This window comes from Nakaseomyces glabratus, chromosome G, assembly GCF_010111755.1.
Source record: "Nakaseomyces glabratus chromosome G, complete sequence".
Classification (NCBI taxonomy): Eukaryota; Fungi; Ascomycota; class Saccharomycetes; order Saccharomycetales; family Saccharomycetaceae; genus Nakaseomyces; species Nakaseomyces glabratus.
In genome coordinates, this window is record NC_088957.1 from 653462 (window position 1) to 668157 (window position 14696).

At 41.6% G+C, this 14696-nt stretch overlaps 8 protein-coding genes across 8 annotated transcripts; 3 read left to right on the forward strand and 5 right to left on the reverse strand.

The window, feature by feature from the left end:
• Window positions 1–451: 451 nt before the first annotated feature.
• On the reverse strand, window positions 452–2464 carry MET4 (Met4p; the record flags this gene model as incomplete). The annotated part of the gene is made up of 1 exon (XM_446651.1): window positions 452–2464. One exon carries the CDS (start codon window positions 2462–2464, stop codon window positions 452–454), a length of 2013 nt encoding a protein of 670 aa, XP_446651.1.
• Window positions 2465–2950: 486 nt separating this feature from the next.
• On the reverse strand, window positions 2951–3202 carry GVI51_G06523 (uncharacterized protein; the record flags this gene model as incomplete). The annotated part of the gene is made up of 1 exon (XM_446652.1): window positions 2951–3202. One exon carries the CDS (start codon window positions 3200–3202, stop codon window positions 2951–2953), a length of 252 nt encoding a protein of 83 aa, XP_446652.1.
• Window positions 3203–3471: 269 nt separating this feature from the next.
• LEU4 (2-isopropylmalate synthase LEU4) lies at window positions 3472–5298 on the forward strand (the record flags this gene model as incomplete). The annotated part of the gene is made up of 1 exon (XM_446653.1): window positions 3472–5298. The coding sequence occupies one exon, from the start codon at window positions 3472–3474 to the stop codon at window positions 5296–5298; it is 1827 nt and encodes a 608-aa protein (XP_446653.1).
• Window positions 5299–6046: 748 nt separating this feature from the next.
• CDC10 (septin CDC10) lies at window positions 6047–7021 on the reverse strand (the record flags this gene model as incomplete). Its single annotated transcript, XM_446654.1, has 1 exon — window positions 6047–7021. The coding sequence occupies one exon, from the start codon at window positions 7019–7021 to the stop codon at window positions 6047–6049; it is 975 nt and encodes a 324-aa protein (XP_446654.1).
• Window positions 7022–7837: 816 nt separating this feature from the next.
• MRPL32 (mitochondrial 54S ribosomal protein bL32m) lies at window positions 7838–8386 on the forward strand (the record flags this gene model as incomplete). The annotated part of the gene is made up of 1 exon (XM_446655.1): window positions 7838–8386. The coding sequence occupies one exon, from the start codon at window positions 7838–7840 to the stop codon at window positions 8384–8386; it is 549 nt and encodes a 182-aa protein (XP_446655.1).
• Window positions 8387–9074: 688 nt separating this feature from the next.
• On the forward strand, window positions 9075–9347 carry GVI51_G06611 (uncharacterized protein; the record flags this gene model as incomplete). Its single annotated transcript, XM_446656.1, has 1 exon — window positions 9075–9347. One exon carries the CDS (start codon window positions 9075–9077, stop codon window positions 9345–9347), a length of 273 nt encoding a protein of 90 aa, XP_446656.1.
• A 460-nt stretch (window positions 9348–9807) lies between these two features.
• Window positions 9808–10800, reverse strand: PET130 (Pet130p; the record flags this gene model as incomplete). Its single annotated transcript, XM_446657.1, has 1 exon — window positions 9808–10800. One exon carries the CDS (start codon window positions 10798–10800, stop codon window positions 9808–9810), a length of 993 nt encoding a protein of 330 aa, XP_446657.1.
• A 364-nt stretch (window positions 10801–11164) lies between these two features.
• On the reverse strand, window positions 11165–14284 carry BBC1 (Bbc1p; the record flags this gene model as incomplete). Its single annotated transcript, XM_446658.2, has 1 exon — window positions 11165–14284. One exon carries the CDS (start codon window positions 14282–14284, stop codon window positions 11165–11167), a length of 3120 nt encoding a protein of 1039 aa, XP_446658.2.
• Window positions 14285–14696: the final 412 nt, after the last annotated feature.

A 14696-nucleotide genomic window follows, 5' to 3' on the forward strand; every position in this document is an offset into this window, starting at 1 on the left:
TTTTTTCGGTGCATCACTAGGAAAAAAAACCTGAAATACGCGTCACATATGCTACCCGGATATGTTTATGATGTCAAACATATCATTCGCAAGTGTGGTTTCAATATTTTTAATAGTGTCAACTATATGAATTAGTTATTTATTTATAATTACAACCTCTGATATGATATTACTTTAATTGTCAAAGAAAAAAAATAAAAACCACAGTTATATGACCCATAAATATTCTCTAAATATTTCCTTGGCCAATCCGAACGACCTGTATAACCATAGTAAACGATAGAAAATAATAGTCACACTATGAATAGTTCATTAGTGTGGTGTTGAGGAGCTAAAGTTATGATGTTAATGGACATAAGACTTGACAAAGCTCGGCTACTCTTGGAAGTAATAGGCTGGCAAAATGCTCTTATAGTAATTGGGACTGGCTCGAAGTCTCTCAATTTTAGTCTCAACGTTTAACCTTCGCTACTTTTGGATCCATCTTAGGGCTCTTACTTATCGATTCGCTATCAAAGGAGTTATCTAATCCAGCCATGTTCAAATCACCACTGCTTAAAACTAAATTCTTCAATAGCTTGTTTTCCATCTCTAAAGTATGTATTTTTTGTTGCAGTGTAACAGCCAACTCACTTAACTCCTGAATAGAGGTTTCAAGTTCTTTCTCCTTAACTTTCCTTTTACTATTTTCTTGCGACTTTGAACTTTCCTGTTTATGGTCAATTGAACGTTTCTTGGAGGGAGCATCAGATGCACTTTCTTGAAAGTCTGATATCGAGCTGGATCTTATTCGTTTATGTTGCGAAGTATCCTTGTTCAAGTTATTATTGATGCTATGAGTTCTGGTAAGCTCCTTATATTCTTTGTTTTCTTGTTCGCTGTCTGCATGTACCTGAGTATCGGATTTAGTTCTACTGATAGTTTCCATATGGTTCGTGTCGTCTGAGCTCTGTGGCTTTCTTAATTTATGAGTTTGTTGAGACGAGTGCATTCTTAGTATGCTTTCCAAAAACTCCGCACTGTCAGCCTCTTGCTTCTCCAGAGCTTTCTCATTAATTTTGATGTTATTCTTCTTGTTTGGTCTATTTTTTGCAGGCTGAGGAGACTGTGACTGTGATGATATACCTCCATGGTCATTGTAATTGTTGAGTTCGTCATTACCAGATGTATTAACACTTTGAGGCTTCTTGGAGATGATGTGGCCTTTGTTAAATAGATCTAGTAATGTCTTCAAGCTTTCCTCGTTTGATATATTGTTATGGTCTATAAGTTGTCCGGTCTTTTTCTTCTGTTGTTCATTGTATGCAATTAGGGCAGACATGGCGTCTATTTGGTCGCTAGTGAATCCCAAACCCAGCAGGGTATTATAGGCGCCAGGTGGAACTTTCACACGTGGAAGTAATGACACCAGCGTTGATGTGGGAATAGCAGAGTAATCAGGAAGCTCTATGTCTGTATGTTGGTTTGCTGTTGGCGCAGTCTGTGCTTGTGTAAATTGCCTTGAAGAAACTGCTGGAGTATGGTGGTTTCCTGAATTCCATTGGGAGGAGTTCGCGATGACGTTATTGAGAGGAGAGGAGATGCTCGGTCTATGATTACGCACCAGATTAGCAGGATTTTGAGTATCCCTCGGCGAGTCCCCAGTGTTAGACCTCATGCCTCTCATATACGGGTCATTATCCTGTGGAGGGCTATGCTGTGGGTCCATATCATTGTTTGGGGAGGTACCAATATTAACGTTTGTAAATTCACCGTGGTCGTCCGAGCTTCTTCTCACAGGGGAAGTGGGTTCGTCACCAAACGGGTTCTGGTTGTTGTTATTGTTTTCTTTCCTTCTATTTGCAGAAAACCTGCCTCTAGCTTGATCATATTGCGACATCAAGAAGTTGTTTCGTCTCTGAGTCAAGAAGTGTGGGTTTCTTTGTCTTCTGCCACTGCCACCATCCAAACTGATCTCATCGTCTTCATCCAGTCTATCATTTTCATTACTGTTGCTGTTGTTGTTGATGTTGTTGATAATATTGTTGTTGATGTTGTTGTTGTTGTTGGTATTGCTATTGTTGTTGTTAGACTCATCGTCCCCGTCATCGCCACTGTTGTTGTTGTTTCTGTTCGACTTGTCCTCATCGGGAAATATAAACGCATCATCTGCAAACACACTCAGCTCGGCACTCAGTTGCTCATCCAGGCCCATATCAGCTACCGACATGGCCCCATCCACCCCGCTGCCACCCGCGGCACCGTTATAGTCGTGCACCATCCAGGAGTCAGCAGCAAAATCGTGATCCAGCGACGGGAAGAAGTTATCTACATACGCCAGCTGCTCAAGCAGTATGCTCGGCGTCGCATCCTCCTCCCTCGCATGCGCATCGCCCGAATCATCCGCACTCTTGTCCTTGGGCTTATCGTCCTTCCCAAAGAAATTCACATACTCAGTACCAGGAGATACCCCGTTACTGCTCATTATTCCTAGTTGTATCCTTGTCTGTCCTTCAAACGCAAGGTTCACCACTATTACACTATTTTATTATTTTACTTTTTTTTTTTTTTCAAATTGCAACTGATTTTTCCTCGCCTAACGGTCTGCCCAGCCTTACAAAACTGTGGTAACGATTTGTAATCATAGTCAACAGCAACTAGCACTTGTATATGCAAACGTATAGCACTTGTATGTGCAAACGGATATCTACTCTATGTATTGGCGTTATCTAGTGTATGTATATTTGGTACTTGTCTACAGTGTCTCATCTATGTACCCCCATCCGTAACTTTCCACACTCCAATAAGCGTGTCATACTCTACTTTTAGGGCATTTACCTGTCTCTATACTACGTGTGAACTGTCCAGGGTGCCGGTATAACTTACACAACATATGGGTGTCATCTGCATAATATGGGCATCATCTGCATAATATGGGTATCAAACATAGTTCTGGTATCAACTCAAGGTATTAGCAAGATATTACACCATGCAAGAACGACAGAAAACCCCAACTTCGTACGTGTGGGGTACTCTTATACCCTTTGGCAATACCAGTGCTGATCCCATTCTCCTCTAACCCTCTCATTCCACTCAAAGAGCTCATGGTTTGGGATTCAAAATGAGTCAGAGCAAAGAGTGGAGTTTTGAAGCCAAACTTGTCCCTGACCTGATGATAATCGAAGGGACTTAACTGGCTCTCGAGAGGAAGAGGGAAACGCATCGTTGCCTTTGCGATCGTTAACAAGCCTGCGATTCTCTGTGGGAATGCCTGCCGGTGCCGGTCTCCCTCTTGTTGATTCGATGACTATTAAGTTAATGGATGCAAGAGGGCCTCCGATAGTTATTGCTCTTATTAAAGATTGACAAAACTCAAAGAAGAGAAGGGAAAAAAAAAACTATATAAGAGAGGTTGGTATTCTTTACTTGTATTTTATATTTTATATTTCTTTCTTGTGGGAAGTAGACCAAACTAAACTAACTATTTAGAGGATGAGAGCTACCGTTATCAGACTCTCGAGGGCTGCGAAGTCAATTCCGCCCGTGAAATTGGCGTATAAGAACATGTTGAAAGACCCTTCCATCAAATACAAACCATTCTCCATTGCTCCAAAGCTTACTGACAGGAAATGGCCAGACAATACCATTACCAAGGCACCAAGGTGGTTGTCTACAGACTTGAGAGACGGTAACCAGTCTCTCCCGGACCCGATGTCCATTGAGCAGAAGAAAGAGTACTTCCACAAGCTGGTGGAGATTGGCTTCAAAGAGATAGAAGTCAGTTTTCCATCTGCCTCGCAGACCGACTTCGATTTCACAAGGTACGCTGTGGAGAATGCTCCAGATGATGTTACCATACAGTGTCTTGTGCAATCCAGAGAACACTTGATCAGAAGAACTGTGGAGTCGTTGACTGGTGCCAAGCGTGCCACTATACATACTTACTTGGCCACCAGCGACATGTTCAGAGAGATAGTCTTCAACATGTCTAAGGAAGACGCTATCGCCAAAGCCGTCGAAGCCACTAAACTGGTCAGAAGCTTGACCAAGGACGACCCTTCTCAGCAGGCTACCCGTTGGTCCTATGAGTTCTCTCCAGAATGTTTCAGTGATACCCCAGTCGAATTTGCCGTTGAAATCTGTGAAGCAGTAAAAGCTGCCTGGGAACCAACCGAGGACAACCCTATCATATTTAACCTACCTGCCACAGTCGAGGTCGCCTCTCCAAACATCTACGCTGACCAAATCGAATATTTCTGCACACACATCACCGAAAGAGAGAAGGTGTGTGTCTCTACGCATACCCACAACGACCGTGGCTGCGGTGTTGCCGCTACCGAACTTGGTATAATGGCAGGCGCTGATCGTGTTGAAGGTTGTGTCTTCGGAAATGGTGAACGTACTGGTAACGTTGACTTGGTAACCGTGGCATTGAACATGTACACGCAAGGTGTCTCTCCTAACTTGGACTTCTCCGACATAAGGTCTGTAATCGAGGTTGTTGAACGTTGTAACAAATTGCCTGTCCCAGCCAGAGCACCATACGGTGGTGACTTGGTCGTATGTGCATTCTCTGGTTCTCACCAGGACGCCATCAAGAAGGGTTTCTCGGTTCAACAAAAGAAGCGTGACCAAGGCGACATTCAATGGAGAATCCCATATTTGCCATTGGATCCAAAGGATATCGGCCGTGACTACGAAGCTGTCATCAGAGTCAACTCTCAATCTGGTAAGGGTGGTGCTGCTTGGGTTGTCCTAAGAGCCTTGGGCCTAGACATGCCAAGAACCATGCAAATTGAGTTCTCCACCAGTGTACAAGAACACGCTGACTCTCTAGGTAGAGAACTAAAGGCCGAAGAGATTGTCAACTTGTTTAAGGAATCTTACAACTACAACAACGAAATCTTCCAACATATCTCTTTGGTTGATTACAACGTTGAGAAATTCGGTGCTGAGCGCAGAATTCTAAATGGTCAAGTTGAAATCAATGGTGAAGTTGTCGACATCAAGGGTACCGGTAACGGTCCAATCTCTTCTTTGGTCGATGCTTTGTCCAACTTATTGAACATCAAACTTGGTGTCAGCAACTATAGTGAACACTCTTTGGGTTCAGGTTCATCCACTCAAGCCGCTTCTTTCATCAACTTAACTTACAGACGTGATGAAGATAATGAAAAGGCTTACCAATGGGGTGTAGGTGTGTCTGAGGATGTTGGTGATGCTTCTGTCAAGGCAATCTTTGCCACTTTGAATTCTGTAATTCAAAAAGGTGACATTAGTATCCCAAAGTCTAAGAAGGCTGCCTCTGGTTCTGCTTAATTCAAACAGGCATAAAGGAATTGGTTGGATAACAGAACTATAGACTATAACAGTATTTAAAAATCTTAATCTTAACAGGGTTATCGAAACCTATTTCGATATTATTTAATATTCTCAATTATACTCTTTTTAACTTTTTTGACCCATGTTGTTTTAGGATCCTGATGCACTAAACATGTATACTATAAGTAAGATTCATGGCACAATGGGCATTATATAATACTATTTATTATTGAACTTCGTAAGATTATGATGCACTAGATTTACTTCGATCTACCTTAAGACACTGTGTATTTCACAAGATTAAGTACCGAAATTCAATTTGATTTGTGAAATGAACAAAGACAATGTGTTGAGAGTTCATTGGCACTTGTTCTTATCAACTGGCGAAGAGACATTAACTACCTGAAGTAAAAGTTTTTATCGCATATGGATCAATGCGATTAATAATTTCTTATTAGTAGTCGTTGCCTATAATGGATATGATTTATCCTGGCTACATAGATTTTAGCAAATATACAGTCATGCAAAAACTTAACCTCTAGAATTTGCTTTAATATTTAAAGGAATTGAAAACAACTGGAAGAAAATAACTAATATGATTACCAGAATACAAACAGTATAATATGAAAAAAAGATTTATACAACCATTAAGTTAAAATACAAATGCAGCTCTCTTTTGTGCATTGCATTTCTCATAGTTGTGTCATATATAATTAACATTTAACCTGCCGCATATCGAGAGGTATTAACGTTGGTAGGGCTGGTTTCCGCCCATTTGACTAGAGGCACGGTTGTTAGCATTTTCCTTCAAGGCAATCAGTTGTCTGGACCTGAAACCTTCGTAGTGAACAAAAGATGTCGTCTCGATCAAATCTTGCAAATGTGTTCTGATCAGGTATTCCCTTAGATACACGAAATCGCATTGGTTAATGTCTTCGACGTTTATGGCACCCCAACGAGACTTTCTGCCTCTGAAGGTTTCACCGTTGACCTCGATTTCTTTTTCGGAGCCCACCACTGCAAATGGTATAACAGATCTTATACTTTTGTTTAGCACTAGTTCATCCTCAGTAAGGTCGTCAGAGTCATAAGGGTAGATTCTAAAGTTGTATTTTTCAAATTCGCTTTGGATAATCTTTTTGAACTTGGTTCTCTCATCGATCGTCAGAGTGTCAGCCTTTGCAATAACTGGGATAACGTTAGCGATCTCAGTTAATCTCTTAAGAGTTGCGACATCCAGAGCGGTGAGCCCCTTGCCGTTTGGCTGTAAGAAATATAGGATAGCGTGTACTCTGGTGTCAGGGATGTATCTGTCACGTTGAGCGGTCAACTCTTTACGTAGGTACTGTGAGTATTGTTCTTTGATGTACTTGACAATTGGTTCCCAGACCTTGTTATTGTTGATGTTGTCACCAAAGCCTGGCGTGTCAATGATATTTATATTCAGACGCACACGGTCTTCGATCAGTGTGTGCGAGGAAACCTTCATCTCGGTGGTCTTGGTAATTGGCTGCTTAGAGATATCTTCGCCAGTGGCAGGATCAATCAAATGCGAAGAGAAAAGCGTGTTAATCAGCGTACTTTTACCTAAACCGGAGTGGCCTACTACCATGATGTTGAATTGAAACCCTCTCTTCAAGAGCCTGTGCTCGATCTGGCTGGTAATAGTGTCAAAGCCAACATAATTGGATGGCAGCAAAGCCTCAGGGATAGTAGACATGTCTGTTCTTTCACGGCGTCTTTATAAGTAACTGGCTCGAGGAATGGATCAAAAATGCGTTAAAGCTATTCTTTTTTTCTTGGTGATGGAAAGATAGACCAGAAGTGATTGTCGAGTGATTGGAGTAGTAATCCAAAATATACAAGTTGCAGTACCTGGAAGAGTGCCAAGTTCAACTGGTATGGACATGGAAGGACTACACAGTGCGCCTACAAATAGCTTGTTGGCTATGATGTGGCCTTCTGCTTGGCAAAAGATCAACGCGAAATCACAAAAATAGCTTCGTAGTTATGTATATGAATTATGCCCAATGTGAATACCAGTCTGGTTTCTAGTAGATTAACATGAATGTATAATTTGTAGTCATTAAGTGAACACTACTCCATTGAGACAATGAGCTGCCGGTATAAAGTTTGAAGTCATACTCAGCACTTTTATTTACAAAGATTCAGACTTGTTGTTCATTCGTTGTTATGGGTCAATACTATACCGAGCCAAGTGTTTACGTTTAATCCCAGGTTTTAGAGCATTGTCTAGTGTTTCAACCAGAGTAGTTTTCTAAATGGTAAGAACTGCTTGGAAAGGTACATGTAGTGACCATGGCACCTTGGTTATATTGCAAATGTGTTGTAATTCCTAGTCACTAGCATTATATCACTTTAGACCTCAGACGAATATGTAGTTTCTACGAAGTTTCCTCCCAGGATGAAGCTTTCAAACTCTCAGCAAACCCATAAAGCCAGTCTTGTCAAATAGACAGTCTGCAAGAAGTGCAATTCAAGACGTCTTGAGATAGGATAGGTGCCACTGATAAGGATGTCTATGCTGGCGAGACTAAGTAGCGGGTATATATTTGCTGGTGCCGGTGTTGGGAGCCAGGCGGTGGTTACACCAGTGACACTGGGACTAGCTGGCGTTTCCCAGGCTATACCGGCCCTGTTGGGTAAACTGTTGGGCGACACTGAAGCTAAGGAAGAAACTGGGTTCTTCGACAATGGTATCTTGCTGGCCGCACCAAAGAAGAAAGTATCGCATCAAAAGAAAAGACAGAGACTTCTGGCCCCAGGCAAGAAACATGTAAATATGATGAACCATCTGAACAGATGCCCTTCCTGTGGCCATTACAAGCGTGCTAATACTATCTGTATGCACTGCTTCGAAAATGTAAGATTCCTGTGGAAGTCGTACACTCAGGAACAAAGACAAGAACCCATCCAGGAGCAGAATCTGACTGACTTGGACAAGAGAGTGTTGTATCCCGGGAAAATGGACACTGTGTATGAGGAGAAACTAAAGGACAAAGACAGCTACTTGGTTCGCAGAATGAGAACTCTACCGAAGGAGGACCCAAAGGTTGAATCCTAGTTTCGTATTTGTGCAAGGTATTGAATATTAAGTGTACAAAAACGGCATGTCATAACGACGAAAGTTGCAAATCATATTCCAGAAATCAACATAACATAGCAATGAAAGGCTTAGAGATATCGACAACAACTCTCCATGTCTTATATGTATATACTCACCTATTTCCATTTTCCCCCTGCTTCCATTTCCTTACTATTACTATATTATCTTATGATCTCATGTAAATACATAGATATTTTTTTCTATCATCAAGAATTAGCTATTTTATTCTTATGGCCTTTGTGTTAAAAATGTGTCAAGCCTTGCGTTCGATAGATACTACTGGGCTCAAATGGTCAGTTGCAATTCGACAGAACCACCAGAGTGTGTCTTGGGACACCCATTCAAGCTTAATTTCGCTTTATTTCACTTATTTCGTAGGCTCACACACAGACACCCTTCTCTTGCACCCCCATTCTAAACCATACAATAATAAAGCTTATCAAATGGGCAGTATTGAAGTTACTGGCACCCAATTTTGGGTATCGAGGCCATCTCATAGTTGGCATGAATATATAAAGGGCCATGCCCTGCATTCCGTCTGGAATTGGGTTTCTTGGTAATAATGTTATTATTAGATACAAGGTAGTATTAACTACAAGACTAATTATAAAACACAATCAAGAATATATAAACAAATAAAAAAAAAATGGGTAAGAGATTTAGTGAATCCGCTGCTAAGGTTGCTCAAGGCAGAGCTAGAAAGCGTCAACAGGAATGGGAGAAGAACCGCGCTCAGAAGGAGCAATTAGAAGCCATGGAGGCCAAGAAGTGGGAGGAAGGTGCTAGAGAAGGTACCAGCAAGAAGGCCTTGCTGGAAGAAAAGCGTCAGCAAAAGCTTGCTGCTAAAAAGGAGCGTGATGCTCTGCTAAAGGCCGAAGAAGAGGCTATTGGCAGAGGCGGTAAGCTCAGAAACTTGTAAAACTAGCATTCATACTAATTTCAACAGCGGTGGCAACTGCAAATACGGCAATGGCATGTTGGTACATGCCAGGCTCACGTCAATATGGCAAGCAATTGATGTTACAGAACAGACCTGCGAAGTACCTACAGGGCAAGGGCTCTGTCGGGGACAAAGCTATCTTGGAGTCTATCCAGGTGACTTACTGAAGGCTGTACCATATATGGCTAACTGGTAATTTTGTTGGTCAAAATTCCCAGTTCTATTCTCACAGCTACTTGTCTAATTTAATTAGTCGTGATGTCTACTGTTTCTTCTAAACGTTGGTAATGGTAAACTGATTGCTTCAATGTATTGATGTAATGTGTATCATCCTTGGACTGCTACTAATTAACACACATTGAGATATTTATCTCACGGCAAGTATTCCCTTTTATAATTTCTTTATAGTGTCGAAAAAGTTCATTTGACTCAATAGTTACTATAATTTTGACTTTATTATCTTATAAGGTACTTCTGCGGAGCTTAAGTACTGGTTAAGAACAGATATATTGACCCTTGAGTTAATATTATGTGCCCAGTTCAAACCCTTGTGAGAGTTTTTCTTACTAGAAGCGTATATATCCACCCATGTCTTATCAGCAATTATCTTGATACTTTCTCTCACCTTTTCTCTATATTCCACTTTATTAGTATCATCTGGAAAAACTGTGCAATTGTACATATAATAGCCGTCCTTGGCAATGCCTGGTTTACTATTGAGGTGGTCATCAATGTATTGGAGATTGGTAACATTTTCTTGTCCATTCTTCGCAACTTTGATTTGTTCATCAATAGCCTCTGGTCCATGTAGATTGCACCAGCAATGAATAAACCACTGTTTTATATCCAATCTTAAATGATTTCTCCTTACTGCGTAGTCCCTGGCAATTTTAGACTTCGTATTCATGATAACATTCTGAAATTTAGAGCTTAATTGTTTCATTTGTGTCTCATTTATTGATGTTTTTGAGTTACTTTGTTGTAATTTGCCATTGATAAATAGGTCCGTAACTGGTTTACATGTTATGGCTGGTCGACTTTTCCTGAATGAGGATAAAAAATGATCCGGTGGGTAATATTGTAATCTAAAATAGTCACATTTGTACATATTTGACTCCCCAGATAACAAGCGTGTATTAGAATGGTATTTCGCTACTGGACTAACGACTCCCTTCAATTTACTTGCAGCTATCCTGATTGGCATTCGATCGATGCTAGACTTTGGTATATCTTGTTCAAGAAAGGTGTTATTGCCTGCTAATTTCCAATCTAAAACTTCATAGCCGCCATCTTTATTTGGTTCTATCCTTACGGGTTCAGTATATTCATCGACTATATGAAATGCATTAAAAGCATCTAGTGTTTTCTTATTGCATATCCTTTTAATTAAAAATTTCTCGTTTAGTCTATTACTAAACTTCCCAACTTGCATTAAATATCGGAGATCAAGTAACAGATGTTACTAGTTGCTAAGTTTTTATATCAGACATGTGTAGTTATTCATGAATCTCAAAACTAAGAGTTCATTTCAATTTCTTAAGGTATATGGTTTATTTTTTCAAGAGGCTAAGAAGCTTCGTCACGACTTTAGAAGTCATAAAAGTAGTTATATCCGTGCTACTTGCACTAAACATGAAAATGAAGTACAAACGAATACGGACAAAAAAATTGAATTTAAAACAAATATGTCTATACTAAGTATAAGTGTACTACTACCAAGTTATCGTGTTTAGCATTTTTTTGTTCTATGACGTGAACGCGGGCTATTTATTTAGATACACGAAAGTTAAGGACAACTACCAGCCAATATAGTCTCTACCAACAACTCTAAATATCTTTAGTCTGCCTGTGGTCATGTTATGAGGTTTATAGCTTGATTGGGAGACTTTACCATTTTGAAGATCAATCACTCTGAATTTATCTTTTGTAAAATCATAGTCAGTCACAACAGCAATATGAGAACGCTCTTGCCCAACCGATACGACCTCTTTCTTACCTATCTTCTTGTGATGCTCAAAGACACCTTTCCTTATTACCATAATGTCACCTGGAAGAACTTTCTTAACCGATTCAGTTTCCAGCTGTGTCTGAGCCTTATAATTCACCAACGGAATTCCAAAAGTTCTTCCACCAATTACTGGAATGATTGACTTATACACATCTTCTAGTACAGAAGCACCAAAATCTTGGGAACTAGAGTTGATTAGTGAATGTGCCTTTTGTACAATCATATTGTTGTACTTACTAGCGTATGCATCCAACTTTGAGGAATCAAAATGAGGTGGAGCAATATACTTCTGTGTAGACGTCACAGTCTCTTGAGGATTCTTCGCATTGAATGTAATAGTCAATACTATTTGCGAAAGAGTTTCAAATAAGATGTAAAAGTCACGGATAATCCACTTTTCACCTAATCTTTTCTTGATCTCATGGTCATCAACTTCATATGTAAATTTAACCTTTGGATCAATCAGATTGTGTGGTATTTTCTTCTCTAACCACCAAGTTGTGTTACTGTCAAATGGCACACTCAACATCCTTGTGGTATCCGTTAGTTCTGTAGTTGTGGTGCTCTTAACCTCACGTAGTGCATTACTAGAAGACTTCATAGAAGGCTCTGGAGCAGGAGCATTGGGTAGGGGTGGGACATTATTACTGCTTGATTTGGAAGAGAAGGGGTTATTAGACGTATGTTCTCTTGTTTCAGTGCCTTCATCACGAGGAACATGACCCATAGGAGGATGTGAGAGAGGTGGTAGTGGAGGAGGAGCCTGACCATCATGACCAGCTGTTGGAGGTGGTGGAGGAGGATGAGCTGCATGAGTTGGAGGTGGTGGAGGAGGATGAGCTGTGTGGGTAGGGGGTGGTGGAGGTGGTGGAGCACCATGGGGTCCTGAATGATCTGATGGCGGTGGTGGAATACCTGACATAGGAACTGGAGGAATACTTCTATCTCCTTGTGGTTCAACACTTCTCTCACTCATCATAGGTGGTGGCGGCGGTGCTGACTTCATATGTTCGCCTGGTGATTGAACACTCCCTGAAACCGGTGGCATTGGGGGTACTTGTGGTACTGGAGGAGCTGGCATAGTGCCTGGAATAGGAGGATTCGGTGGCACAGGAGGAGCTTTGGCCATTGGTGCATTACCGGCAGAGGGTGGATGAATTGGTTTTGTTTCAATCATATCTACATCATTCGTCATATCATTTGGAGCGTTGACCTGTGGATGTGCAGGTGGAGGAGGTGGTGCGACTTCCTCACTATTTCCCTTCGTATGGTGCTCATGTAGTTGTTCTCTTCCAGGTGGAATGACTGGGATAGGGGGCATAGAAGCTTCAGCAGCGGCTGAAACAGGTGGAGGACCAGGAATAGTCGACTCTCTATCCTCTTCAGAACTATCTGACGAATCAGATAACCCTTTCTCAATGATTGGATCCTCCTTATTGGTAGTTATTCCATGTGCGTCAGAGAGGGAATCTGTGCCCATTTCAGGTCCAGCAACACCTTTTACTTTCGAGGATAAATCATCGGCATTTTCCTCAGCAGAGGACTCGTAACCTTTCATTTCATTTGCCGAATGATAAGCATCGTCCCCTACCGAAGCACCATCCTTATCAACCGTATTCTTTTCACCAGCTAGTTCATGATATATATGTTCCTTCTTAGAAGAATCGCTTGATGCCATCATGGGATCTAAAGTTTTAGCTTGTTCTTCTCCAGCATCGGTTATTTTTTCCTTTGGTTCTAATTTTTCTTCCGTTAACTTCTTGAGTAGCGGGTTTTTACTTGGATCTGCGAAGGGCATCACTGGTACTGCTTGTGGTATATTTTCCATTTCGGATGACTCTTTCCTATCAATATTGGACTCAGATCTAGCAGTTGATTCTTTGTCAGCAGTTGGCATTGGAGCAGGCATACCAAATGGATTGAACCCAACTGGACCGCCAAACCTACCAGCTCCAGCTAGTTTTGCCATTCTATTCCTTAGAGCTGCTCTACGAGCCTCTTCCGAGTCCTCCTCAACCTCTGTTTCAGCATGCTCTCCATTCTTCGAAGTCTCTTCATGAACTGGTTGACTCTCATCAGTCATCCCACTAATTTCTGGCTCCTCTGAAGGCATGTTAGAAATGCCTTCCTCATGATGTGACTTTGCATCAGCTTGGTTCTCTGTTACTGACTCCTGATGGTCATCATTTTGATTGTCGTTTTCTGTTGACTCAGTTCTGGTTTTTTCCAAATGTGCACCATGGTCATCTAATTCTGCCTTTGAATTCTGTTCATCTTTACCATCCATGTTTTCTGGTGATTGACTAGCTTCCTGATGCTGTTTTTCAGTAGCTCTTTTCATCATTTCGGCATCTCTCTCCGCCTGCAACCGTTGCTGCTCCTGTAGTAAGGCAATTCTTTCCTTTAAACTCATCTTGGGCAAATCTTCTTTATTGATATCTTCTGATCTGGGTGTATCGGCATCGTGGAATTGACTGGGATCAACGGCAGCAGGAATTGGGATCTTGCCAGGCTTTGGCATCTCTTTCTTAGGAGCTTCATCACTACTCACAGGTACCGAGGGAACACTAGGCATTGAGACCGGTTTTGCAGACTTGTCTTCGCTATGTAGCTGCATGTCAGCTTTCTCGTCTTTCCTAGGTTCCTTGATGTCATTCTTAGACTCGACTCCATCCTTCTCTCCAATTGGATCAGCAGATTTAAGGGCCTCATCGCCCTCAACAACAAAACTCTTGGGAAAGATACCCTCCTGGCTGGCACCTGTACCGTCCACATACTCCCCATAATACCACTCGTCGTCCTCTATATTCGTGACAGTTATCACTTGACCCTTCTCAAAGTTCAAGTCATCCTCATACTCGCTCTGATAGGGGAACGAAGCCACTACCTTAAACGGAATTTGGCTCATCTTAAAAACAGTGTACCAATCTTGTTGCTGCAGTACAGAATGTAATACTCCCTACAGAAAAGACAAGGCTTTAAACCCTCGGCGGTTAATATAACTAATTGAGCGACTTTCTAACTACTCCCCTCCCCACCAGCCATTCAAAGAGCCCCAACCCCTAGCGTTCCGGCTCCCCCGCCCAAAGCCATGAAAGAAGAAAGGTATCACCACGGACGTCTATTGACAATTCCAGGATTTTTGAGTAAAATTAGATTTACCCGGAACAAGATATGACGCGTGAAAAACGGCGGAGCCGATGAGAGAATGGAGAGGACGCGTGAACTCTTGCAGAGTAGCGTTGAGGGGAGGGGGAGGGAAGGAGCAGACTTGGGCGCTTCCGTGGTTTTGGGAACAAGCGCGCCGGAGGGCGCCGGGG